General features: G+C 31.8%; 2 protein-coding genes across 4 annotated transcripts; one reads left to right on the plus strand and one right to left on the minus strand.

The window, feature by feature from the left end:
* Window positions 1–818: 818 nt before the first annotated feature.
* On the minus strand, window positions 819–5,398 carry LOC105631832 (ternary complex factor MIP1 leucine-zipper protein). 3 transcript variants are annotated; one of them, XM_020678463.3, is made up of 12 exons: window positions 5,262–5,398; window positions 4,974–5,080; window positions 4,473–4,545; window positions 4,246–4,332; window positions 3,760–3,885; window positions 3,152–3,583; window positions 2,629–3,038; window positions 2,435–2,534; window positions 2,273–2,332; window positions 2,104–2,190; window positions 1,787–1,915; window positions 819–1,649 (listed from the first exon to the last, which is right to left on the minus strand). In XM_020678463.3, the coding sequence occupies exons 2-12, from the start codon at window positions 5,060–5,062 to the stop codon at window positions 1,350–1,352; spliced, it is 1,893 nt and encodes a 630-aa protein (XP_020534122.1). In that variant the 5' UTR covers window positions 5,063–5,080; window positions 5,262–5,398; the 3' UTR covers window positions 819–1,349. The 3 variants fall into 3 exon arrangements, with proteins under 3 accessions (XP_020534122.1, XP_012069414.1, XP_037497660.1); XM_012214024.4 differs by lacking the exon at window positions 5,262–5,398 and having other exon boundaries at window positions 4,974–5,116; XM_037641732.2 differs by lacking the exon at window positions 5,262–5,398 and having other exon boundaries at window positions 1,444–1,649; window positions 1,773–1,915; window positions 4,974–5,116.
* A 4,914-nt stretch (window positions 5,399–10,312) lies between these two features.
* LOC149492414 (uncharacterized) lies at window positions 10,313–10,735 on the plus strand. The gene has a single exon (XM_089716429.1). The coding sequence runs from the start codon at window positions 10,313–10,315 to the stop codon at window positions 10,733–10,735; it is 423 nt and encodes a 140-aa protein (XP_089572555.1).
* Window positions 10,736–10,946: the final 211 nt, after the last annotated feature.

Here is a 10,946-nt window from a genome sequence, read left to right on the forward strand (position 1 = left end):
CACTGTTTCTGTTGTTTTTGTTTTTGGCAATTGACAAGTGACTCTTTTTCACTTCTCGTGTGCTGAAAAACCCTATAAATAAAATTCAAACCAATTAAAATTTTGATTATTTTTTCTTTTGTTTTGCTTTTGAAAAAGAGAGGATGTGTGGTTCAGGGAAAATCTTTCTATTTTGATATTCTCCTTATTATTTTTTAATTTTTACATTTCTGATTTTTATTTTTAGTTTGGGATGATATTTTTCTAATTTCAATAATAATTAATAGAAAATAAATTTTATATATATATATATATATATATATATATATATATAATCTCACAAAAACATATCATTTATTCATTTAATTTCTTCTCTCTTTAAGAACAAAATAAAAAATCTTAAATATAAAAATCAGAACACAAATTTTTTTATATATTATATACATGTATAGATTCCTTTCAAAAAAAAAAAAAAAAAATTACATGTATAGATTGATTTGATGGATCAAATTAAATAAATTGAATGTCTAACATTAAGTTTTATATGTGAGAAAATAGGTGTGAAATAATTTTCATTTTCAAAATTCTAATGTAAATCAAGATAGTACAAAAGTTCTTTTCTTGCTATTTCTGTCTTTCCCCATTAAAATATATAGTCAAAAAGAGAGAAGGTAGCTGTTTAGACTTGGAAGGAAAAGTCAAAAGTATTTAGGCAGTTCAAGCTAGAAGTGTGTGAATGAGATATCAACGAGAGATTGTTGGTGGTGGTTACTAATTAATCTCCATCTTTTCTCATGATTCATCATATTATAGTGGAAAATGTACAGACAAATTTAGACTTTAGGATAATATTATTGGTATATATATTTAAAATTATATTAAATTGAAATATTTAATGGAACTAGTAAACCACTCAAGTCGAATATTATAATATTCAAACTCTGAAATAGCAACCATTCTAATCTTGTGTACATGAAAAACTAACTGGAAATTGTAAGCAAGACAACTGGGAATTATAGCCGAATCACAACGATGATGTTCTTCGAATGATGATCAGACAAGCTCAAGTCCTTTAAGAGCTCAATATACCAACACTTAATTGACTTCTGCTACTTACTTGACTTCTGCTACTGTTTTTCTCGTTTCCCTTGAAAGCCAATTGTTTCAGAAATCTTTGATCTTATCAGAGCTTAATGATCTTCAGCCTACTTGATCACCAAACATATAAGAAGCTGACTTTAATATTCCACATGATCATTAGCATAAAAGTTGACCATATAAAGTATGATCCACATATCATTCCACATGTTCTTGCTAGCAGAACTGAGAAATATATCGAAGAACCAGACTGCTAAGTAGCATTTTGATCATTAGGATAATTCTTTTGAGAGCAGATATCGGAACACAACGTTGTGTGGAATCCACTCAATATGCTTGCCAGATTTTCTGTGTTGATATTGCTGAATGCTCTTTCTCAAAGAATTAGGCAGTAAATGTTCTATCATATCTAATAAACCAGCAGGACAAAGATCTAGTTCCTTGGCATAGCATTCCACAATCTTTGGAAGAAGGATTTTCTTTTCTTTATGTATAATTATGTTTGATTGAATGTACTCTTCTTTTGCAGCTTCCAAATCTTCGAACACTCTCTTGGCAGTATACATTCGAACCTGAACAAGTACAATACTTTAATTACTTACATGCCAGAAGAAGCAAATAGCCTTTTATATACCTTTCCATCAACACATAAAAGGCATTGTTATCATGTATGCATTATTTAAAAAGTCTTGTACCTAAAATAACATACCGCAGGATCAGAACTGCTTCCCGCACATAGTGCAAAATGTAAGCGAGGTTCAGGGAGATCAATAGAATAAGCTTTCCTAGGATCTCCAACCTTGAATTTTGTCTTTGAGAAAAATAATTGTCGTAGCCACTGCAAGCAAAATAAGCTCCAATAAAAAATCAAATAGCTTGAATTGCTCGTCGTAGAAGTTCAATACTATGGGAGTAATATATTTATTTTCTAAGAGGTCAGAATATTTTGCACAATTTTGGAGAAGTCATGTTTAAACATGAATCCAAATTCCAGATGATAAAAACAGAATGATCTTTAAAAATTACTTGTCCTGGACGGAGCAATTGACAACCCAGAATAGAACTCTGTATCATGTCTACATTAATAGTATGACCCCCCACATTGTATGCAGCCTGAAACGTAAAAGACAGTGTGAAAATGATAAACTAAACTGACATTTTTTTATATTGAAGTAATCGGAAAAGTTTTGCTCACCTTGAGTACTAAAGACATTCTTTTTGTATTACTTTTTGGAATCCCATAAACCAAAAATGCCTGTATAGAGCAGCAGAATGCAAGTTGTTCAGAAATTAATAACAGAAATATAATGTAAAACAAACTAATCATCAGCAATTTATACTTGGTGTAGAAAATTACATGCATAATTAGTGCATTATGCACATTAATCCAAAAAGCTAGCTTCTCCTCGTATTTCAAATTTCTAGGATTAACTGCTTCCAATTGGGAGACAAGTGACCTGAAATGCAACAGTTTTTGGTTTTCAACTGCATTTCTATTTAATAGATATGAAAAATATGTTGTTGAATCAAACTATATAGTGATACGCTCACCTAAAATGCTGTAGCTTATGCTGCATAGCTTTTAGCTTTTGACTATCTCTATGGATCCATTGGACCTTTGCCATTATGGAGTATGGTCCATTGAACTCCTTAGAATCTCCAATATGGAACGGGTTGTCAAGAGATGAATTGAAGGATGAAAAGTTCTTTGATGGGGGGCTCCATGTCTCTCCCTGGCCTTGTGTTGGCAACTCATTTGTTGATGGAGAGAATGAAGCACCGGGAGAGGAAGGATAATCGTGATCTGTCATAGGTGGATCTGCTAGTTCACAATATATGGCTGAGATGCACCTGATCATCTCTTCTGAAAGCGAGTTTGGTGTTTCTAGTAGATAATCATTAAAACCAGTCCCAAGATGTTCGGCCAGACTAGTTGCACTTGAATAATTATTCTGAGCTTTCTGAAGAGGAAAATACAAATTTAATCACATCATTTTGTTAATGTTACTAAATAAAAGAAAACATTTTACTGAAAATTATTGAGAAGATCTAAGTCTCAACTTGATCAAGTTACCTCTAGCATTGACAATGGGAGGGAATGGTACGCGTCTACAGCTCTAGTGATAGATTTCATGGCCGGAGAAGAAATTCCAAAGGAACGCTGAGATCTTGAAAAGTGACATTGATGAATACTAGAATCAAACAACTTTTCTGTTTCTGAACTTCCATTGCATTCCTTATTTTGATTTGCACTTGAACTTCGATTGCAAGAAAAAATACTTGACTGATTAACTGAACTGTGTATACTTGTGATAATATCTTCTCTTGGAACTTCTGGAAACACCCCTTTATGCATGATAGAATTCATTTTGCATCTTTCATCAATGGATGAGTAAGATGACATTTGTTGATCAAATGTATTTCTGTACAAAGAGAGAAGATACCGTTCCATGTATACAACCTCTAGTTCTAACACTGCAACTTCCTTAATCAGTTCTTTAGTTTCCTGCAAAAATTTTTTAGAACAAGTTTTAACCCACTTGCTAAAACTCCAAGAGCCAGAGTTACAATACAGAGAGAACTATTCACGTCAAAAAATTCAATATAGTTATATTTGTGCATAAGCTTTTATTTTAGGATGTATAAACTTATTCTATAATTTTTCAAGAGGAGGAATTTAACCTTTGGGACTGACTTATTATTCATAGCTGCATAGGAAAAAGGGGTGTAAGAGTAACTTCTCATTGCCTTCTCCAATGCATTGCGTGTCACAAACTGGTCCTGCAATTGGTCCTGAAGCGCCACAATCTGCACAATAAAGGGGAAAAACCATATCATAACTCAAAAATTCCCCAAATGAATAAGAGTTCGATGCATTAAACTTTGATGGTGCAAGCTGCTGCCGTGTTATTTTAAATTCTTTCAGCCCTTTAAAATTTCCCCTTTTACTTATATTTTTCTGTTTTAGTTTGAATTTTTGGCCTAGAGTCTATGCACTTTAGAGAGAAATAATAGAAACTCAGAAAGAGAATACAATGAAGCCCTTAACTTTATAGGTTGGAAATAAGCAGGGGCTTTAAGGTTTGGTGCCCACATATTTTGCATTTCTACGTGAGCTCTGTGAATATTCTAGGCAGTGAGCACAGACAAAATTTAAGAGATATTCACCTCTTCCTTTAAAGAATCTTCAACCTCTGTGCTGGGAGGTTGCCTGTTGTTGTCTTCAACACAGTCCTTCAGTTGTTCCATTTTGTTCTATAGAAAAAAAATCAACAAGAAAATAGCTCAAACTTAATGGAATCAAACATGGACAGAACTTATTGGTTTTTAAATCCAACATTGTTTTTTAAAAATTATATAAGCATAAACTTTTAAAAGAAAAATTCAATTCGTACCAATTTTATATTATGAGAAGCTAAATAAAATTTACTTGCTTGGTGTTTCTCCACTTTTCTTTCAACTGGATCACTGTCAATGGGAAGAAGACAGATTAATTGTCAAGTTATTATAATGCAGAACAAGTACTTATAGACTTAATGGATATAACGATAATTCATTAGCAAGAAGGTGAGAAAGAAAATATAGCCAAAAATAAAAGCAAAAGGGAAACTATCTACACTATCTTAAGGTGAAAATCTTTTATATTAGAGAAAGCTCAAATTCTAATATCTAGCAAAACCAGTTCATTCTTTGAAAAATAATGGTTCAGAGGCTCACAGAGCAAATCATCTAACAGCTTATATATAATATTGTCAACCCAAAAATGAAAGAAGCGACTGCACCTAAATTATACCTATAAATACCAAGAAACCATCATCCTACAAAAAGATTAAGAGTTAAAACATTTAACAAACATGAAAAGTGATTATAGTAGTAGAAAAGAATGAAAAGAGTACCTAACAGAACGTTTATGCTTTGAAACTCTTGTTTCCATGAACTTGAATGGCTTCAAAGTTGAATCTGCCCGCCACATCAATTCATGCATAGTGTGGCAAAGAAAATTCTGTTCAGACCCCACAGTAGAAAAAAAAAAGTTCACTGAAATAGCATTAAATGCAGAGCAAGTAGCACCATAAGATATTGACAAAGTAATATGCAAAGAAAAACACACCACATAATGGAAAATTCCAAAAAACATTAAATTCTAATATGAGATACCACAGAAGTGGAGAGAGACTACTCACAAGAAATGGGCAAGTTTTTCTTTTTTTGCTCTTATAAAAAAGCTGAATATACTATATTATATATTCTTGGCAAATCTAATGCAAAACCCAAAAACCCATTTGTCTTATTGATATGAAGCATACAAAACAAGTGTAGAGATATGAAGAATAGGGCAAAGCATGACATGCTTATGTGAAGGTACTATATATATGTGTGTGTAGTTTATAGTGCTTAAAAAGTTTGTCAATTTTTCTTTTTTTTTACTAGTCCCTTGTCCTAGAAAGCAATTCCACCTTTGGAGCTTTTTGCATTGATGGCCTTTTTTTTTTTTTTTTTTTCATTGCATGAAAAGGAGCAAATCAGCTCGTGGGTTTGATTGATGGAGGGGGTTTATACCTAAAAGTAAAATCTGCTATCCAAAAAAGAAGAAAGAGACAAGAAACTTAGAGGTGATATCACTGACTTGTGCATAGCAAGAAAATATTCATGGGATTTGAGCTTCAACCAAATTACGTTTTATATTACATGGCCTTTATGCTATTAAACATTCAAACAATGAATATTATAGCCAAAATACATAATTTTACCCCTCGTCTTTATTATTTTAATCTTATCCACTTTCAATTTTGAGAGAGATATATTATGTCTTTTAAATTACAAATTTTGATAATATTATACACTTTTCACATTAATAATGACAATTTTTAAAAATTTTAATTTTTATCTATAAAATATTGATTTGATATATGATTAACATAAATTTTAAAGCAATAGTTTTCACTTTTCAATAATCGAATAGATTTTTAATTGATTTTATTATTTTGCAAGTTGAATGTTTATATATTTAGTTAAAGACGCCACAAAATTAACTAAATTTATATATTTAGCCCAAATATAATATTTATAGAAAAAGATAATAGCCTATCGTAATTAGTGTCAATATTTTTATTATTCTAGCCATAATTAACAAATTTAATGACACTAGTATTGCATAAGAGCTCAATCAAATGACTAAGGAAAAAAATTATTAGCCTAATAAGCTAATGATTGAATAGTTATCTAATCTAATAATATAAAAGAGTAGAAGTTTAAACCCTAAAACCCCATTTCTTTTTAAATTACAAATCCTAGATAACTAATGCTATTGTTATTGCATTACACGTAATTGGGGATTAACAAAGTTTTCAAGATATCACAAACAACTATTAAATTATGTCTCGGTGTTCATTATTTATTTATTTATTTATGATTAAATGTGAAAGTTGGAAATTTTATATTAAAATAATTAGTGGGGATTATCCTTCTTTCCCACTTATTAGATATTGTCTTTATTTTTTTCGATCATACAACGGAAGGGTGCTGCTGGTTACTGCTAGCTAGCAACATTCTGAACCCTTAACACAAAAAGTGGGTGGTGTTGGTTTCTAAAAACTAAAAGAAAGTAACATTTACAAAAGATAAAGCAGGTAGCCTCATCAAAAGGGCTGAAAGTTATAGGTCAAATGGATTGTTTTTGTTTGCCATGAAATGTCTTTGGTGGGCTTACCATTGCCTAATTCTCTTTAGTGTTCGTTATTAAATTTTTAACTATATTTTAGTATTTTGACAGTGTTTGGTAATATAACGTTTTGACTAGTTTTAGAGATTAAGATTGTATTTTATAAAAAATTAACTTATATAACGTTTCATTTGTAGTATTTTATGAAAAACTAATCAAACAGCTAAACGTTTCAACAACAGCTAATTTACCAAATAGACCGAATATTTACAAATTCATATAACATTCTGATAAAGTCCCTTTTGTTAGTTTCTAGCTAGTCAAAGAACAAGGAGAAAGCCTGTTGCCTTTTTATTTTTGATATATAAAGTGCTGCAATGTAGATTATTAAAATCAAAACAAAGAGTAAGTGTTTGTTGGCAGCTTTTTGGCATTCAACTTACTATTAGGAATTTTCCAACTTTCTTACACCTGTTGGACATTTACACAAGGTGTGGGAGAACGAATTTTTTTTAGAGTTTTATTATAGGACTATGGAGTGTTTGGTTGAGCTATAATGAGTTGAAATAGAATCAAGTGGAAGAAGGACCCTATCAAGTGGTTACTTGGGCCAGAAGTATGCTAGCATCTTGGAAGAACGCACAGCGGAAGTCGCCAGGTTCAGATACAGGTACAGGTGCTCATGCAGGTAGTCAATGGTTTCCGCCACCTGTTGACACTTTGATGCAACTCTTCTCCCCTCTATCGGCCACGGAGCCGTTGGTGCTGTAATTTCAAATTGTAATAGCGGGTTTGTATCAGCAGCAACGTCTTCATTGCAAGGTTTTTCTTCTCCAGCAGCAGCAAAAGCTCAAGCGCTAAGAGCGGTGTTGTCCTGATTGCTGTCGGGCTACTCCAGCTTGAAGATTCAGATTGAGACCGATTTTCTGCAAGTTTACTTTGCTATGAGGAATTCTGTCCAAGACTGGTCCGAGTTTGGAGTTGTTATTTCTGAATGTAAGCTACAATTAGTCCAATTGCCTAATGTCACCTTGGCTTGGATAAGAAGACAAGCTAATGATATAGCTCATGTTTTGGCTAAATCAGCTCCTCGTGAGGCTTATTTTTGAACTTGAGATATTGTTCCTACTTGTATTGCTCGTTTCTTCTCTTAATAATAAAATGCCCAATATTCAATGTCAAAAAAAAAAAAAAAAATCAAAACAAAGTGAAATTGAAAATTTATTAAAAATAAAAGAAATATTATCTTATGTTATATATGTATGTATAATATTTATTCAATTTTTGGAAGGTAATTAAGATATATAGTCTGTTGTGAGGATAAGTTTTTTAATCATAGTTTGGATATCTCAAGAAGTTTCTAATTTATATATATATAAAAAAAGAAGTTTCTAATTTGGATCGAGGCAAAGGGTCAACATGGAAGATCCTGCAGGCACTTATTTCTAATCAGGTTTAAGTAATTAATTACTACAACATGTATAAAATGTAATTAATTAATCATTATAGATTATATATATATATAAAATTATCATTATCATCTTTAAACAAAAATGCATGCAGGAATTCATGTAAAAAAAAAAAATGTTATACAGTCTCGATCTTGAGCAAGTCAAGCATTAAAATTTTGTGGACAAAATTGGCAGACATGCTTGTGGTTTTCTTGGAAGAATTTTTTTTTTTTAAAACAAGAACAAACAAAATTTTTACATAATCCAAAGTTATTTGAATTAATGCACAATTAACGTAGATTTTCAGATATACAAGACCTTGAAAAGATTTTTAACATTTCAGATTTCAAGACGACTGGAAAGGCACTATGATCCTAGATTTCAAGACTATTTAATTAATTTATACATTTGAGATTTAATAATAATAATAATAATAATAAATATGAAAAACTAATAATTAAAAGAAATATAATGTTACATCATGCATTCAAATTGTTTTATTGCATATAGCTATATAAACATGAAATAAAAATAAAAATAATAAATATATAATTAAATCGATTAGAGTGAGTTGCTTCTGGATATGAACTTTTATTATCTATAGGCTACTGAAATTGAAAATCTTGGCATTAGAAGAAGTTTCTAATTTGGTGCGATGCACAAATTTAATCAAAAAATAAGTCAGAAAGATACATAATTTATAAAAATAATAATAATAATAATAATAATAATAATAATAATAATAATAATAGAGACAACAGACTGGTTTTTTGAGCGAAGCCATGCACCAATGTTCAAAGGAAACTGACAGACATGCTTCCTGGATTAATTAAAAGCAAGAGCCGTATTACAAAACAAAGATTCTACTAACTCCAATGTCATTTTGATTAGCATCTCAAGATTAATTTAATTAGATTAGAAAATGTTTCTCTAATTTTGGGATCCCATTGATTTTTTATTAAGAAAGATAGGTCAACTACTAACCTCAAATGTAGTTAAGAAAATCCAAATTTTCAGCAAAACATTGGAGTAGGTAAAGCTTTGTCTTGGTTTTCGAATTTGGATGGCAACTAAGATCATGCACATAAAAATTTTTTAAAGCTTATCAACAAAAAAATATATTTAGAAAAACTTTTTTAATATGGATGGATGTACTTCATAAAATTAGAGTGTTGTTTGTTTTAAATGATATGTGAAATTATTCCAAAAAATGTTCATTTGCTTGTTAAGGTGATTAAATTTGTTTGATGATATATATATATATATATATATATATGTTAGGGCCTAAGCAAGAGAGTTTCTTCAAATCCAATCTTTTCATCAACTTTTAAGAAGAAAATGTAAAGAAATTACTCAGACAAAAAAAAAAAAAAAGGCAACTCAGTCAATGCCAATGGCAATAGCAAACAAAGAGCATCTTCTTCTGTTGGTTTTTGAGCCTTCTCAAGCTGTATCTGCAGTGCAACGTGTGGTCCGATGCGATGCGAGACAATTAAATATTACTCTCTCTCTCTCTCTCTCTCTCTCTCTCTCTTCAACAATTGTAAAATGCAACATGTTCAACTTTTATAAAACGGTAAACAATTTTATTTGCCTCAATACATAAATTTTTACCAAAGTTTTTGTAACATATTCAATTTTATTAATTTTGACTCGTTGAACACTTAAATTTATAATATAAAAATGCACTTGTTAAGTATTAAAGTTGTAGTAACCTCATTTATATTTTTAATATAAAATTAAAACTCTAAAAACCGTTGTTTTTAGTGTAAAAATTTGTGCAAAGAATTATGAACTGCAAAGAATTTGTGCAAAAACCGTTACTTCCTTCTGTGATGAACTGCAAAGAATTATGAACTCCTTTTGGTGGGGTACACAGGGTCCGGGTGGTAAAGGGATTCATTGGCTTTGTTGGGACTGAATGTGCGTGGGAAAGTCTATGGGCGGCCTTGGCTTCCGACATCTTTATTCCTTTAACATTGCCCTAGTTGGCAAACAGATTTGGCGACTTATCTCCGAACCGAATACTCTTCTTTGTTCCGTTCTCAGAGCAAAATACTTTCCGGGGGGGAATGTTTTGGATGCGCCCCTAGGGCACAATCCCAGCCTTATATGGAGGAGCATGGTTTCGGCTAAGTCCCTTCTCAAAAAAGGGTTTAGATGGAGAATTGGCAACGGTTCAAGTGTTAACATTTGGCACGATCCGTGGTTACCAAATGATAGTGATTTCTACCCACGTAGCCCTGTTGTCCCTGGTTCTAAGAATCTGTCAGTTGCAAACCTAAGGATGTTTAATGGTTGGAACGTGGATTTAATTGCCGGACTGTTCCTTCCAGAGGAGGTGTCAAAGGTTCTATCTATCCCGTTTACTCGGGCTACCCAGGCAGATACACTAATATGGAATTTCTCTACTTCAGGGGAATACCTTGTTAAATCAGGATACAAACTTGTCCTACCTAATTTTGTGAAACCTGAAGCGACTGCAACTTCACCAATTTGGGCTAAATTATGGCAATTAGATTCCCCTCCGAAGGTTAAGCACTAGCTGTGGCGAGCGTGTCGTAATATTCTACCAACGAAATCTATACTTTTTGGCAAGCGGATTATAGAGGATGACTATTGCCCTTTTTGCGGTGAAATCGAGACAACAATGCACATGCTATTCCTTTGTGAGAAAGCTCGTCTGTGCTGGACTTTAACAGGGATTCCGTTGGATGGATCAACCACTAGTTTCAGTGATACTCTATTGGGGTTTA

Source organism: Jatropha curcas, chromosome 11, assembly GCF_041381405.1.
Source record: "Jatropha curcas cultivar XTBG-Jc1 chromosome 11, XTBG_Jcur_1.0, whole genome shotgun sequence".
Classification (NCBI taxonomy): Eukaryota; Viridiplantae; Streptophyta; class Magnoliopsida; order Malpighiales; family Euphorbiaceae; genus Jatropha; species Jatropha curcas.